The 17,566-nt window shown below is 37.8% G+C and overlaps 1 protein-coding gene across 1 annotated transcript; it reads right to left on the bottom strand.

The window, feature by feature from the left end:
• Positions 1-17,221: 17,221 nt before the first annotated feature.
• Positions 17,222-17,560, bottom strand: LOC308273871 (small ubiquitin-related modifier 3-like; the record flags this gene model as incomplete). The annotated part of the gene is made up of 1 exon (XM_080711255.1): positions 17,222-17,560. One exon carries the CDS (start codon positions 17,558-17,560, stop codon positions 17,222-17,224), a length of 339 nt encoding a protein of 112 aa, XP_080567381.1.
• Between the last annotated feature and the right edge of the window lie 6 nt (positions 17,561-17,566).

Raw genomic sequence — 17,566 nt, forward strand, 5'->3', positions numbered from 1 at the left:
AGGCCTTAATGGCTCCGAACAATTCCCCCCTTTTTATTATATTCTAAGAAGACTGTGTCTGTCTTAGGTTGTTTCCTTCAGGTATCAAGAATTACCCGTCTTTGGATAATACAGAGCTAAGCTGTATATCCTGTCTTAGGTTTCCTTGTCCCAAGGAAATCTTACCCATCATTGACTACCAGCCTCTTAAATGGGGGTACCCTTCAAAGGTAAATTGTGCACTTCTGCTGAAAAAATGTTCTCACTTTGTCCTTAGACCACATTTTGTCCCAAGTGTCTAATAAACAAGGTATTGGGAGTATCATGTTAACATAGGTATTTCAGCAAGACATTTTCTCCAATTAACACAATGCTTTTTACATGTTAAATTAGAGTTACAGAGTAAACAAGTTATTAGTGGGCTAACATTTTTATCTCCTTTCCCTGGGTAACCAGGGCCCCACAAGACCAAACCTTCAATAGCACAATTACTTATCAGTCTTTGTCCAAAATAATCAAAAGTACCAATTCCAAAATAATACTATCAGTCTTTGTACAATCAGTTCTTTGTCCAAAATATCAGTCTCTGTACGTGTCTGCAATATCACAGGTGTCAACTGTAGACATCTCATCTTCTTGACATTTTTACCAGTTCTTTGTCCAGCATAACCAAAAGTTTCTGCAATGGGTGCAAAATTCCCAACATTTTTAACAGTTCTTCATTCAGCATAACCAAAGTTTTCCGCAATGGGTGCAAAATTCAAAGCAAGAAGTCCCAGCAATCACTAGATGTTACTGAAGACAGTAATCTCCCGCTGCTCTAAATAGCTAGATGAAGTATGGGATGATCTGAAACATACGCCCATGTTTCAGTCATCAGCATTAATCCGAGAGTCTTCTATCTTTCAGTCATCAGCATCAATCTGAGAGTCCTCTATCTTTGCTAGATCCACATGTTGCACAAGCCGCCCAGGTGTCCACCATGCATTATCTTCATCCTGTGAAAAAACACAAACATGCCCTCTTCCCCATATTAGTACAGGGTCAGGACCTTTCCAAATTCCTGTGCAAGGATCTTTCCATTTTACTAGAGCAAAACTGTTTTGGGGGGATGGATGCCAATATCTACCTGCTGCTGTGTGACCAGTTTTGTCAGCATTCAAAAAATTAATAACACCTCCTTGACCCAGTTTTGTCAGCATTTAAGAACTCTAATAACACCTCCATAACCATCAGGGTCTTCAGTGTCTGGGAAAACTCTAAATCCCCTAGTATCTTCTCCGATTTTTGCAGCCTAATTTGTCACTGCTTGAAGTGGTGAAATTAAAGAAAACAACTCATCTCTATGGTACTGAGCATCAGTTTCCTCCTTAGGAAGCTTAACACAAAGCATATCTTTTAATCTATGTACAAAAAACAAAAAAACTATTTTTTTGACCCATTGTATATTTTTTGACCCATTGAATTTTTACAACTCTTATGTTAGGAACTAATCTTCTGACCTATTGTCTATTACTATTTACATGTTACGCGCCTTCATTTTCTATCTTAGTTTCTTTCTTCATTTGCCGGCTTAGTTTCTTTTGCACAAAGCTTTACATTAGTGACTGATTGTATATTACAAAATTTTCACATTTCACCACTACCAAAAATCTTTTGAGTGCGCTCTTTTTTTATTCAGCAGTGTCCTTCACGGAATCCTCAGTTTCAGAATTTTTCCCCGTACGGGCCACCACCTGCTGGAGCCTGCCAGCAAGAGTAGGGGTTCTGAAGTGAGGCGTGAGGATGAAGAGTTTTTAACCCTAACATGGGGGAGCCTCCAGCCTACTATCTCTACTGGTCGACCCCTGTTCGTGGGTCAATATTTCCTACGAGTTGACGACTATGCCTGGGTCAGTATTCTCTATTGCGCGGACACTCCTGGTCAAACGCAGCTTCTGGGTCAATCTCATCTTTATTGTGCTGACCCTGACTTTGTTTTTCCAGAGGTATTTATACACAGCTACAAGTCAATCAACATTCTCATGCTACCACCACCAAAATACAATAAACACCAATACAAAACACATCATTACAGATAGGCCTATCAGTACCCTCGTGTCATCACCACCTGATCCTCTCTCAGACCTCTTTGAACTTTCCATAACCCCAAACCTTGTTGACTCTGGGCAAAAGACAATCAGCTGAGTCAGAGACACCAATCTAGGGGAAGGCCTTAATGGCTCCCAACAACACACCAAGCAGGCAACTAATTCCCAATATGGCATTAAGACTCTGCTTGGAGTAGTGGGTAAATGTATCTACATTAATGGTCCATCCTGCCACAAAACAGCAGTGGGTGTGTGTGCCGATGTCAATATATAAGTGGCCCATTCTTTAGCATAGTCAATGTACTGTTTTCTTTGACATTCAATAGCCAATTCAACTTTAAGAGCAGCACATCCTTCCTCTGTTAAGATCCGAGAGGAAGTTGGGTCTAAGTCACCTTTTAAAATATCAAATAAAGTTTTTAATTCTATAGTATTAATATTTAAAGATGGCCTTAGCCAATTAATATCTCCTAAAAGTTTCTGAAAATAATTTAAGGTTTTTAAATTATCTTTACATAATTGAATTTTCTGTGACTTAATAGTCTTGGGATAAAGAATGTTTCCCAAGTAAGTATATGGTGGTTCTCTTTGTACTTTTTCTGGAGCTATAATCAAACCATTATTTTGTAATGCAGTTTGTAAGCTAGCATAAGCTGACAACAAATTTTTTTCATTTGTATGTGCTAATAAAATATCATCCATATAATGTATCGTGTATACAGATTTATAGGATCTTCTGACAATAGCTATAGCCTTCACAACAAATTTTTGACACAGAGTTGGACTATTAGCCATTCCCTGAGGTAGCACTTTCCACTGATACCTTTACATAGGAGCTCTATAATTTGTAGATGGAACACTAAAGGCAAATCTAGCATTTAACCATATTATTCTTAGGTCCCGATTTTTTATGTTGTTGGAAAAGGGTTTCTTGTATCATTTTTCCTCGTAATGCTGCAGCCATAGCTAATCCCTGAGTATATGCTGGTCCTATGTTGGAACATAACTGAATATAATCAGACAGGTCTCCTTTCTTTCTAAAAGGGTGTAAAGCAGCTTGACAAACAGTATTAGCATTCTCAAAGGCTAATTGCTTTACAAGCGACAGCCCTGCTTCACTGTCGCCTATCAATTGACTAGCCATTTGTAATAACCTGGCTACAAAATCCTGATATGGCTCATTTTTGAAAGATCTTCAGTTTGTTTTCCTGAGGAAGGCAACTTGTTTCATGCTTGACGTACAGCAGCATTGGTCTGAGCATAAGAAGCTAGACTAAATTCCAATTGCTGAGCAGTCTCTCTAAACTGCCCTTCTCCTGCTAACATATCAAAATTTATGGGTATTCCCTGAGCTATGTTCAAATCTGCTGTGGATTGGCATTTTTCTGCAAATTCAGACTTCCATAATAAAAAAATCACCCCCTGATAAACAGGCTCGGGCTATCTGTTTCCAATCAGAAGGACACAAAGCCTCCATAGAGAGAGATTCTAACATGGCTTGAGTAAAAGGCGCCATTGGCCCATATTGAGAACAAGCCATTTTTAATTCTTTTAATTGTTTGAAAAGAAAGGGTCTGTGTCCTATAATAACACCTCCTTGACCATCAGGGTCTTCAGTAACCAGGAAAACCCTAAATCGTCTTGTATCTTCTCCATTTTCTTCAGCCCGATTTATAGCCGCTTGAAGCGGTGATATTAAAAATGAAGGTTGGTGCTTTTTAATGCTTTGTTTAGCAAATGCTACAGTGGGAGAACTTTGAAGGTTCATATTGCTGATAATAGGAGAATATTGTTGAGGTCCTTCTTTTTCACTATTTGAAGGAGCTATCTGATCTAATCATTTAGTTAAAGTCTCTATGGCTACTTGTAATTTTTTTATACAAAAATTGAGCTCTGGAGTTTCTGGAGTATGTGGATAAGCCCCGAACTCATTTCTATGGAACCAAGCAGCAGTTTCCTCAAGCTGCTCCTCTTCTTCAGTATCCTCATCTTCCTTAGGAAGTGAAGGCAAAGCACCTTTGTGTTCTATCTTAGTTTTCCTAACACCAAGCATATCTCTTAACATCTGTACAAAAAACAAAAGACTAATTTTTTGACCCATTGTATATTACAACTTCCATGTTACTCACCGCCACCACGAGTTTTCTTCGAGCTCACTCCTTTTTTATTCAGTGGTGTCCTTCACTTGGTCCTCAGTTTCAGAATCTCCCCATATGGGCCACCACCTGCTGGAGCCAGCCAGCAAAAGTATGGGTTCTGAAGAGAGGAGTGAGAATGAAAAGAATTCAATTCAATGAATTTTATTCACAGAATATTTAATTCTTTCATGGAAGGATCGCCAGTACACTCCCAGGTCGATATCTCTACTGACTGATCCTGGGTTTATCACTCTTGTCCTATTTATACAGCTCCAGGTCAATCAAACCTTGTGATGTCACCACCTGTGTGCATAATGTTCAAACCAATCAACCCTCATGCCATCACCCCCTGTGTGCCTAACAGTCAAACCAATCAATTCCACCTGAGCTTCTCTCAGTCCTTGAACCCATGACCCCAAACCTTATTGGGGCAAAGGACAGTCAGAAGTATTCTTAAAGGGGAAAACCTTAATGGCTCCCCACAGCCATAATCCATTGGGGCATAGGCCTCTAGGGTTAACTCCAGGCGATTGAAGGGGGGGTATTTGCAAGAAGGGTTGACATGATTTACAAATGCGAACAATTCTTTTAAAATCCTTAGTAGGGATTTGAGGATATTTGTGTTTTAATCTCCTCAAATTTGCATGCGTTAATGAAAATCCATGGCCTCTTCTACAGATAGAGCTTGAACTTTTGTGGAGGTCAGTTGGTCAGCCATGGCATTGCCATTGGATAGTAACCCAGGTAGGTTTTGATGCCCCCTAAGATTCTTGAATATATATTGGATATCGACATTGTTTAAGCAGAAATTGTATTTGTATCATTAAAGGGGTAATAGGATTGGCATCTAATTTAATATAAGCATCTATTAAAGTAGGTAACAAATTTACTACATATAAACTATCTGGGAATAAATTTATAGACTCAAAAAATTCTTGCAGGGCTAGGGCTACGGCAAAAAGTTCTTTGAATTAGGGGGATCTTTTTACAGGCTGGAAGATGGTTTTTTTGGGCTGAGGATCCATTCCTTTTACAAAAGGGGGATAAATAACCATGGCTTCCCCCATATGCCCCCCCATCGGTAAACACCATCAGGAAATTTGGATAAGGCTTTCGGATAAAGATTTTTTGGGGCCTCCACTCCAATCTAGTAAAAGAGCTCATCCACTTATAGGGACCACAATGACAATCAATGTTACACAAAAATCCCTCTAATGCTATTACTACTCTTTCATTATTTTTTTGTAACCAGGTGAAATCAGATAATTGGTAGGGGATAATTATATCTTGAGGGTCCATTCCAAAAAGCCAATTTGCTATTTCTCTTCCTTTAGTAATGCCATCTGCTACTTGATCAATTATGGAATACACCTGGGGTGTTCCTCCTATAGCAAGATGAATCCAATGAATGGGCTTTCCCATCTGGGCCAAAAGAGCCAAGCATAGGGTGCTTCTCATGAAAACACATAAAATTAAAGGCAGCATGGGATTAAATTGCCTTAAGGATGCCTCATTAATAGACTTTTGCATTTTTGCTTTTTGTGTTATCCCAGTGATAGGGGCTTCAGTAGGCCCTTTATCTAATTTCCTTCATGCTGTCAAAGTAGCTGTCCATACCTGGTCTTGTGGTTTCCAGGGATACCAGGCTGTAGGGCGGTTTTCTCCTGAGTTGACATTGACAGGAGAGAGGCCCACAGTTCCTTCGGCTCCCCCTTCACACGCATATAGTGGCAGAGCGGAGGGTATGGAGAAGGAATTGGCCAGGGAAAGGGGCTGTGGGGAGCCCTTAGCATCCCCAAAGGGATCGGGAGGTTTTTTAGGGGCTTCGGGACTGGAGGGGGGGGTGCATGCTAGGCGGCTTCTTTTTTTTTTGCTGGCTTGGGGCTATGGTCAGCGAGTTTCTTCAGGGGTCGCGGGGGAAAACAACTTTTAAGCACGGAGATGGTGGGGAGAACCCCCAGTGGGGGATCTCCCCTGCTCTCTCTGGGCTCACCTAACCAGCCCCTCAACTTGATTCCAAGTATCCCAAATAAAAAGATTACTTTTGGGGAGCCATGAGGCAGATTTTAAAAGGTACCCCCAGGCCTAGGTGGCTTGGTTATCAGCGAGATTAAGTCCTCAGCTCTTGAGAAAGAGTCAAAGGGATTCTAGGGCAGGGTCAGGTTTAGAATTGGACTTCCTCATAATTTATAGGGGGGACCCTCACCCATGGACCAATTAGCCTGTCAGCATTTCCTAAGAAGCGGCGGTTCCTCAGATGGGGCACCAGACTGACCAGTCCAGCCCTTCAGCGGTGGGGGCTGAGCAGGAAGGTTGTGTGCCAATGGCCCAAACAGAAACACTCACAAGCCAGGAGCCGAGTCAAGCAGGAGCTTGTTTATATATATATATATATATATATATATATATATATATATATATATATATATAATCTGTGATTATATATATATATATATATAATCACAGAACCACAGGGGAATTTCCAAATGAGGAAATAGCCTAGCCTATCGGGATAAAGATAACCTCTTCATGGACCCAGCATGTAGCTTGCAGCCAATCCCAAGCCATTCATGTGTGCAGAAGCTCCTTTAAAGGTAAAAAGGAAAAAACTACTCAGTCTTCCCACCCATAACAAATGGGGAAACCATGCCTTCATAACTTCCTCCAGGCACTGTCTTAGCCCCTTTTCTACGGAAGTTCTTAAACTTTACCTAAAGCTTTGCCTTAGCCTGCAGGCCGCTCAGGCCGAGGGAGGCTACATCTCTTTAGGCGCTGTATGCACACACCCCAACAACATACTACTATACTAATAAACTACATTGATTACAATAATACTACTAAATATTCACTGTCTCTAATCTCTACTATATACTACCTTAACAAACTTATACTGTAATTCTACTTGATCTTATTTGTAGCTTTACCCTATTCCTGTATTTACAACTTCACTTCCCTTCTTATTCAATCTTTACTGTTGAATACAACTCAAATTGCTACAGATACAATCTTCTGAAATTATGAGAAGGAGGAATAACAAGGAAGCAATCAGCTCCCACACCCCACAATAACAGATACTGACAACCCAGAACTGCAGAGATCTCCAGAAAGTCAAATCAGGAATGAAATATAGAAATAATACAGGACTTCCAAAAAGAATCTAGAGAAATCCTGAAAAAAAATAAAGGATGCAACCATTAAAGTGAAGAAATCAATACAAACTATAAACAATACAGAAATAATACAGGACTTCCAAAAAGAATTTAGAGAATGCCTGAAAATAATAAAGGATGTAACCATTCAAGTGAAAGAATCAATACAAACTATAAACAATCAATTAGACCACATGAAGAATAAAATCTCAATCCTAGAAGATAATCACTAAAAAATGAATTGAGTATATAATTTTAAAAAGTTTTGCCATGCATGGTGGTGCAGGCTTGTATTCTCAGAATTCAAGAGGCTGACACAGAAGAATTGTGGTTCGTGGACAGCTTCACCTGCTACTTAGTGAGGTTCTTTGCAACTTATTGAGACCCTGTTTCAAAATAGAGAATAAAATATAGGGCTGAGGATATAGCTTAGGAGTAGAATAACCCTGAGTTCCATTTCCAGTACAACACACAAAAAAAATTGACAACATCAATTGCACATTGAAGAAATATGGGCTCATTTTAAAAGTGCTAACCTAAAAATAATTGATATAGAAGAAAAAATAGAAGGTAACACCAAGGGATCAACTATCTTTTCAAAGAAGTAATATCAGAAAAATTTCCAAACATAGAACAAGAGGTTTATACACAGGTACAGGAAACATATAGAACCCCCTTTAGACAAGATCAGAGAAAAGGTTCACCACACCACATAATAGTCAAACTGACCAATGTAGAAGCCAAGGATAGAATCTTAAAGGAAACAAAAACAAAAGACCAAGGGACATTCAGGGGCAAACCAATTAGAATCACTACAGACTTCCCAAACCAAGACATGAAAGCCAGAAGGGCTTGCAGTAACATATTCCAAACTCTGAAAGAAAAAAAAAACTTGCAGCCCAAAATTTCTTACTCAGCAAAAATGTCTCTCAAATTAACTGGGGAAATAAAAATCTATCATGACAAACAAAAGCTAAAGGAATTTACGTCATCCAAACCAGCACTAGAGAAAATACTCCAAGAGATTAACTTCAAAAAAGAAATAAGTAATACATTCTAGAACCAGAGAAAGAAGAATTTTGACCCAGCAAACAAATAAGCAAAGTAGAACAAACACTGCCTCAAGCAGAAGTTAAAAATCTATATGTTAGGAATTAAAAACCATGTCTCAATAATCACACTGAACATAAATGGTCTCAATCCCTAATAAAATGACAAAAGGTGGTAAAATGTATTAAAAACATGAACCCATGTATCTGCTACCTTCAAGAAAAATATTTTACAGATATAGTATCAAATTTAAAGGGCTGAAGAAAGGTAATCCATGCCAATGGAAATTGAGGATAAGCAGGAGTAGCAACCATGATATCAGACATGTTAAACATCAAGCTAAATCTTATTAGAAGAGATAAAGCAGGTCATTTTTACTGGTAAAAGAAACAATCCAGCAAGAAAAATAACAATAGTTAACATTTATGCCCCATACACAAGTGCAGCTACTTTCGTAAAATAAACTCTTTGTAAAATTAATTCACACATAAACCCCAATACAATAATACAGGGAGACTTCAATACCCATTTCACACTGTTAAACTTATAGATAAAAGGTCAGTAATGATGCCTTAGAACTAAAAAACACCATTAACCAAATGGACCTATCAGGCACATATAAAATATTCCACCCAACTATAACAGAGTTCACATTTTTCTCAATTGTTTACAGAATGTTCTTCAAAATAGATCACATCTGGGGCCACATAGTGAGCACTAAAAAATTTTTAAAAATGTAATATACTTCCCTGTGTCTCTTCAGACCATAAAAGGAAACTATAAATCAACTGTAAGAAGATCCAGAGAAACCGCATAAATATGTAGAGACAAAACATCACACTGCTGAAAGAAAAATGAGTCATAGAAGAAGTAAAAGGTAAAATTGATAAATTTCTAGAAACAAACAAAAATAGAGATAGAACATATCAAACCTCTGGGCAAAATTGAAGGCAGAATTAAGAGGAAAATTCATAGCACTGAGTGCCCACATTAAAAGAACAGAAAATCACCAAATAAATAACACGATACACCTCAAAGCCCTAGAAAACAGGAATAGTTTAACCCCAAAGTCAGTACAAGACAGAAAATTATTAAAATCAGAGCAGAAAACAATGAAGTAGAGAATTTAAAAAAATAAAAAATCAACTAAACCAAAATTTGGTTTCTTGAAAACATTAACAAGATATATAAACCACTAGCCAGCATAACCAAAAAAGAATCGATCCAAATCATGAAGATACAAGATAAAAAATGAGCTATTACCACCAACAGTGTAGAAATCCAGAGGTTTATCAAAAACTATTTTGAAAACTATACTCCAACAAAATGAAAAATCTGGAAAAAATTGACAATTTTCTAGATAAATATAACCTTTCTAAACTGAGTCAAGAAGCTATAACCAACCAATAGCACTCAACAAGACTGAAATAGTAATAAAGGGCTTACCATCAAATAAAATCTCAGGACCAGATGGTTTTCCAAGTGAATTTTTATAAAACTTTTATAAAAATTCCCAATACTTCTCAATCTATTTCATAAAATAGAAAGAAACAGGACTCTCCCAAATACATTCTATGAAGCCAACATCACTTTAATACCAAAACCAAATAAAGACAGCATAAAGAAGGAAAACTATAGGCATATATTATTGATAAACTTGTATGCAAAACTGCTAAACAAAATTCTAGCAACACACATTCAAAACCACATCAAGAGCCAGGCATGGTGGCTCACACTTGTAATTCTCGAGCTTGGGAGGCTGAAACAGGAGGATCGCACAGGTCCAGATCCAGCCTCAGATACTACTGAGGCTCTCAGCAACTTAGTGAGACCCTGTTTCCAAATAAAATATAAAATAGGACTGGGAGTATAGCCCAGAAGTAAAAGACCCTTGCTTCCTCCCCCGAACCACCAACAAAACAAAACAAAACAAAACAAAACAAAACAAAACAAAAAAACAAGAAAATTATACACCATGATCAAGGAGGGTTCATTCGAGGGATGCAAGGCTGGTTCAAGATACAAAATTCAATCCATGTTATTTATAACATAAACAGAAGCAAAGACTAAAATCACATGGTCATTTCAATACATGCTAAAAAAGCATTTGACAAAATCCAACATCCATTTATGCTGAAAGCACTGTAGTGAATCGAAATAGAAAGAAAATATTCCAACAACATAAAAGCAATCTACAATAGGCCCACAACCAACATCATATTAATTGGAGAAAAACTGTAAGAACTCCCCTTAAAAACAAGAGCATGACAAGAATGTGAATTAACACCCCTTCTTTTAAATATAGTACTTGAGACTCTAGCCAGAGAGATAAAGCAAGAAAAGGAATTCAAAGAAGTTCAAATAGAAAAAAAATCAAACATTTACTATTTGCAGATAACATGATACTACATTTAGAATACCCAACAAACTCAACCAAAAGATTTATAGAATCAATCACTAAATTTAGCATGTTGTCTGTATACAAAATCAATCTTTAAAAATTGGAAGCTTTTTTGTATACCAACCACAAATTCACTGAAAAACAAATCCAGAAAACACTTCCATTCAGGATATCTCACAGAAAATAAAATAAAATACTTAAGAATAAACTTAACCAAGGAGGTAAAAGATGTCTCGAAGAAAATTATAAAAAAATTTAAAAAAGAAATTGAAGACTTTAGAAGATGGAAAGATTTCCCATATTCTTGGGTAGGCAGAATAAATCTAATCAAAATGGCCATACTTCAGCCAGGCATAGTACACCTGCTGGGATTACAGGCACCTGCTTGTAATTCCAGCATTCTAGAGGCAGAGACCAAAGAATTGCAGGTTGTGGAGAGCCTCGGCTACTTAGTGAGGCCCTTTGCAACTCAGTGAGACCCTGTTTAAAAAAAAAAAAAAAAGACTAAGCTGGGTGTAGTGGCTCATGCTTATAATCCCTGCATCTGGGTTCAGGGACAGCTTCAGCTACTTAGTGAGGCCCTTTGAAACTCAGTGAGACCTTGTTTTTTTAAAAAAAAGACTAAGCTGGGTGTAGTGGCTCATGCTTATAATCCCTGCGTCTGGGTTCAGGGACAGCTTCAGCTACTTAGTGAGGCCCTTGGAAACTCAGTGAAAATATGTTTTAAAATAAAGAATAAAAATAGAGATGGGGATGTAGCTCAGATATAGAAAGCCCTGGTTTCCATTCCCAGTATAACTAAATTAATTAATTAATTAAAAATAAAAACTACAATAGGACTTGGGGTATAGCTCACAGATACAATGCCCTAGGTTCTATCTCCAGTGCCACAATTTTTTTTTTATACTTCCAAAGGTGATCTACAGATTCAAAGCAATACCCACTAAATTACCCTGGTCATTCTTCACAGACATAGAAAAATCAGTCCTTAAATTCATTTGAATAACAAAAATCCCAGAATAGCCAAAGTAGCTCGCATCAACAAAAACATGCAAAAGGAATCAAAATACATGACTCTAAAGTATACTACAAGCTGGGCATGGTGGTGCATGCTTGTAATGCCAGCATTTGGGAGACTGAGACAGGAGGATTACAGTTTTAGGACAGCCTCAGTTACTTAGGCCCTTTGAAATCAATGAGAGCTCATTTCAAAATAAAGAATAAAAAATAGGGCTATGGGTGGAGGTCAAAGGTTCAATGCCCCTGATTTTCATTCCCAGTACTGCAAAAATAGATAAATAAAGTATACTACAAAGCCATAGTGATAAAACAGCATGGTCCTGGAACAAAAAAAGGATAAATACACCAATGGAGCAGAATAGAAGTCTCAGAAACAAATCTGCACACTTATGGCCAATTTATTTTATACAAAGGGGCCAAAAACATACACTGTAAAAAGGATAGCCTGTTCAACAATTTGTGTTGGAGACATTGTTTCACCATATGCAGAAAATGAAAATATAAAACAGCATGGTCCTGGCACAAAAAAAAGATAAATAGACCAATGGAGCAGAATAGAAGTCTCAGAAACAAATCTGCACACTTATGGCCAATTTATTTTATACAAAGGGGCCAAAAACATACACTGTAAAAAGGATAGCCTGTTCAACAATTTGTGTTGGAAACATTGTTTCACCATATGCAGAAAATGAAAATAAACCCCATTTTCTCACCCTGCACAAGAGACAATTCAAGATATAATTCAAGAAAGATCAAAGACTTGGAAATTAGACCAGAGACCTTAATGATCCTTGAACAGGGCACAGGTCCAACACTGCAATACATAGACACAGATAAAAAAAATAGTTGTAATAAGACCCCAAAGGCATAAGAAACCAAAATGTTGATCAAAACATTAAAGCAAAGAACAAAGGAAACTATCAAGAACCTCAACTGAGAGCCAACAGAATGGGAGGTTTTTGCCACCTACTCCTTAGATAGAGGGCCAATATCTAGACTATAGATAACTCAAGAAACTCAGTACTAATAAAACAAATAACCCAATCAAAAATGGGCAAAGGAACTAAATAGACACTTCACGAAAGTAGAAATTTACATGGCCAATAAATGCATGAAAAAATGATCAATATAATTAGCAATCAGATATGCAAATCAAAACTACCCTGAGATTTCACCTAACTCCAACTATAATAGCAATCATTCAAAACACAAACAACAACAAATGCTGGGGAGGATGTGGAGAAGTGGGAATTCTACTTCTTTGCTGTTGGGACTGCAAAGTAGTGCAACTACTTTGAAAAACTGTATTGAGGCTCATCAGATGAATGGAAACAAACTTACCATATGATCCAGCAATACAATTTCTGGATATCTATCCAAAAGAATGCAAACCAAATTTTCAAACTAATGCATGTGTATCTATGCTTATAGCTGCACAGTTTACAATTGCCAAACTACAGAACCAGCCAAGACGTCCATTAACAGATTAATGAATTACTACACTATGGGATATGTACACAATGGAATTTTACTCAGCCATAAAGAAAACACAATTAGATCATATACAGGAAAAAGAATGAAACTGAAGAACATTATGCTAAGTGAAGTTAGTAAAAAAAAAAAAAAGAAATAGAATGTTCTCCTTAATTTGGGTAAGCTAGGGAGAATATGTGTCATAGGAGGAACTCTAGATGAAGAAGGAGATACTATAGATGAGCAAATAAGGTGACCTGAGGGGATGAGGGAAATTCTCTAAGGTCCACGATGTACATTAACATATCAAAGTTAATTACTAAGCCAAACATGAGAAGGAGGGAGGAGGAGAAAATTGGGTGAAAATTGGGTAAGGGCTAATTGAATAATGTGTGCATGTATGTCTCCACCTTTTTGTACTTCATTAAAATGTATGATAACAATGCACCAATAAAAATCTAAAAAATAAAACAAAAAATGTAAATTCAAAGCAAAAATAAAAATATTAAAAAATAAAGTTCCTGGTTTTAGCAAAGAAATTTTCACAAAATAAAAAATCTCCACAAGAGTGCAAAGAAGCAAGAATCCTGACTTATAGTATATAGGGAAACTAAAATAAGTTTTAATTTTTTATGTTTTTACCAAACATAGATGGCAGAAGTTTTGGTAACTTCATTAAATATCGTATATGATAGTTAAGCCATTTATATAATTTAGCTACAAATACAATGCACACTGCATAAACAGACCCTTAACTTTATAAGTTTTTACAAAACACTTAGATGAACCTCAGATACACAGCATATTTAGCCCTCAGATGTATACACATCTAGAGTAACAAATATATAGGATATCAAATAGAGAAACCAAAATTTATAGATGTTTATTTATCCTGGGTTACAAAGTAATTTAAAAACAAGTACAAAATACAAAAATCTAAACACTCATTCTGTTAAGATAAAGCTTGCTAAGTATAGAGAGTAAATATGAGATTATCTTGATAAAACATAGTATTTAAGTTATTTCATAGTAAATGTTGTTTAATCTTCTGATTTTTGTTCCCATCTTTTTTTTCTTCTCAAAATGGGATAACTCAATCGTTTATACAAATTTTGCTACACAAAATTTTTTCCATATAAAAGCATTTTTATATTTATTTATTTATTTATTTATTTATTTATTTTTACCAAACTATATTTACTGTTTACAGTAGTAAAGGACAACATATAATGTACAAATTGGTGGATAAACACAACAGAGCCAATACACAAAACAAAGGAGACCAGACTGTCTTTGCAAATTTCAAGCAAGTAAGATGGTAGATCATTGTCAGGTGACTATAAAAGGCAAAGCATGGCTGTCAAGCAGCATGGATCCTCAGAGAAGGACAACAGGCAGAACTATGAACATTTTAATTGGCATAGATCCCCAAATCTCTCACAGAACTGGAGTCACCATACTAATGCATAATTTCAATATCTATTTGGAGAGCAGCAGGGCACATATCCACGAGAACACTAAGTTACCTTTCCATGGGTTTCTTTTGCAACCGCTTTTAAGTAGCTTTTTTACACAACGTAACATCAAATTCAGTAATACTAATCTTACTTTTTATAGAGACCATAATTATTTATCATAAGTAAATACTAGAAGAAATCTGAGGCCACAGTATAATTACCAAAGGAGAAATGTGGTAATTATTTTCTCCCATGCTCCAAAAAGGGTCAAAGTCAGTCTCTGTTGTGCCACTCTCTGTTCCTGTACCTGCATCCAAGGCCCTGAGTGGAAGGTGGGGTCCTGGGCCTCAGACCCTGAGAGGACACGCTCAGGAGCAGAGAGAAGACACTCAGGTCGTGTTGCTGAAGGACTACTGTTTTTTTTTTTTTTTTTTTTTACCTTTTAAGAAGCATTGCAGATACCAGCAAAAGCCACGCCCTCTCGGCATCTGCATTATTATTATTCATGCAGTCCATAGGCAGAATCTCAAAGTGAGAAACAGCCCCGAGAGAAGGTGTGGTCGTTGGCCAAAAGTACTCTCCACTTTTAGATATTCTTTCATAACTATTATTCTTCTAGTATTCTTTTAACTCTCTATACGAATTGCTCCAGTGATGTGAGATCAGGACTATGAAAGAAATTGAGTCCGTGGAAATAAATTCTCTAATAATTTGTCTAAACGCCCTTGGCTCTGCTCAATAGTAGTGAAAAAACTGGCCAGAACTCAGATGCTGTGATAAGCATTCCAGCTGCAGCAATCACAAATGGTCTCTGACCCTCATTCCTATCACTAACTTAGGTTAAGCCATTAACTCTGGTAACCGGTAGCTCAGTTTAAGGTAACTCTTCCTGCCTAGAGACAGAGAAGATAAAACTTTGTGTGTGACTTCAAAGCAATTTAGTTGATGAACAACTTAGTCGCCCAAATACAATAGAGCCGAAGGAAAAAGATTGTTGACTTTTACGCCCAGTATGAGCATTCCCCGAGACAGAGAGACTGGCCGCATGGTTAGAAATGAATATGACAAAATAAAGGACAGATGCTCTAAATATATATGTATGAAGGAAAGGAAATACCGTAAGAGTAGGAAAAGCATTTTTGCATGAAGAAGAGCTTATCATAAGAACGTCCCAACTGGGAAAGAAAGGAATTAGAAAGTTAGAAGCAGGTTGCAGAGGGTTTGTGACAGGGAAATGGATTATTAAAGATGAATAGGCTTTTAACAGACTTGTTGTCTAAAGAAGAGTGTTCAGCAGTTAAGGAAATACATCTGACAACTAAATCCAAGAACTTCATGGTGTTGTTTGTGGTGTTTTGTCTGCCAAACTGTGTTGTGAGTTTGCTTAAGCTTTCAGATTTAGAAGGTAAGATGCCAACACCTGAAGAAACTCTATCACATCCACCTGAATCACCACATTTCCCCACAATTGCTATATGAACTGAGCCCAAAAGATGGAAAGTTCCAAGAAAGTTAAAGAAGATTCCCCAAGAAGCCTCCAAGCCTTGGGCGTGCCCGTTTCTTCTGGAAGATTGCCCTTTGGAACTGCTTGTCTGCAAGATCTGGGAGAGGATCCAGAGTTAATCTCTTGAAAGCCAAAAGCCAGCTGAAAACTGGACTAGTTTTTTTTACCTTTGTTTACGTGTCATTCACTATTGTTTCACAGTGATTGCATTCACTTCCTTTTCTCTTACTATTAACTTTACTGGTGAAGGGTATAAATTTTTCGGGGTTCTTGTAATAAAGTGTCATTGGCTCAAGAAGCCTTTGTCCATATCAGATTCTTTCTAGAGAGCGCCGTCACTAGAAACTCTTAGTTCCTAGAAGGGAAAGAATCGCTGCAGATAAGAGGCTGCAGTACTTCACTCTAATCCTTCCCCGTCTTTGCTGAGGTTCTCCACCGCGAGTGGACTCGCGCCCCAATTAGACTGAGCTGGTCCGCGACAAAGCATCCCAGTATTTTCCCCTTCAACTTTACCATGTTTGACAAAGCTTATAAATTACAATGTTCGGCATTTTTTTTTTATAATAACTTGAACCTACAACAAAGGGTTAGGTGGAATTCTGGCCTTCCCCACGCTGTCCCCAGACACACCCACTGGTGAGCATAAGCTCCCCACATGATTAAGACAAGCACATCAAGGGGTGATGGCAACTCAAGGGGCAAGAGCCTGGCCATAGACAGAGCTAACATCAGGTCACAAGTTTGAAGGAAAAATTATTTTGGGAGGGCAAAAAAGAAAAATGAGAACAAAAACTAATGAAAACCTAAAGAGAACAATCTGATTGGCCCAATTTAAGCTGTGGACTCATCCCTGCAGAGACAGTTTGGAGCTGCACTTGAAGCGCGTCGGAGAGGAAAACCATGTCGGTGACTGTCCCCGGCTTCCGCAGACTCCTCTGTGATTAGTACGGCTGCTTGTGTTCACCACTCAATAGCAAATGCAAAGATGACGGCAGGACTGGGCCCGGTCGCTCTGAAGGCCGCGCCTCCGGTTTGCTGCTGGAACACGTCGATGGTGTCCTCATCCTCCATCTCCAGCTGGGCTGGTGTGTCTGTTTCATTTATTGGTTGCCCATCAAACCTGAATCTAAGCTGTCTCATTGACAAGCCCTGTCTCTCGCAGTAGGCCTTCATGAGCTTGCTCAGCGAGGTGTGCCTCTTGATCTTGAACTGCACCACCGAGCCGTCCTGCCCAGCCACTTTCAGGTTGATGTGGTCATTCTCAGTCTTCACCCACTCCTTGGGCTTCTCCTCCGACATGGCTGC

The sequence above is a fragment of the Muscardinus avellanarius genome (genome assembly GCF_963383645.1).
Source record: "Muscardinus avellanarius genome assembly, chromosome: 15".
NCBI classification, from domain to species: domain Eukaryota; kingdom Metazoa; phylum Chordata; class Mammalia; order Rodentia; family Gliridae; genus Muscardinus; species Muscardinus avellanarius.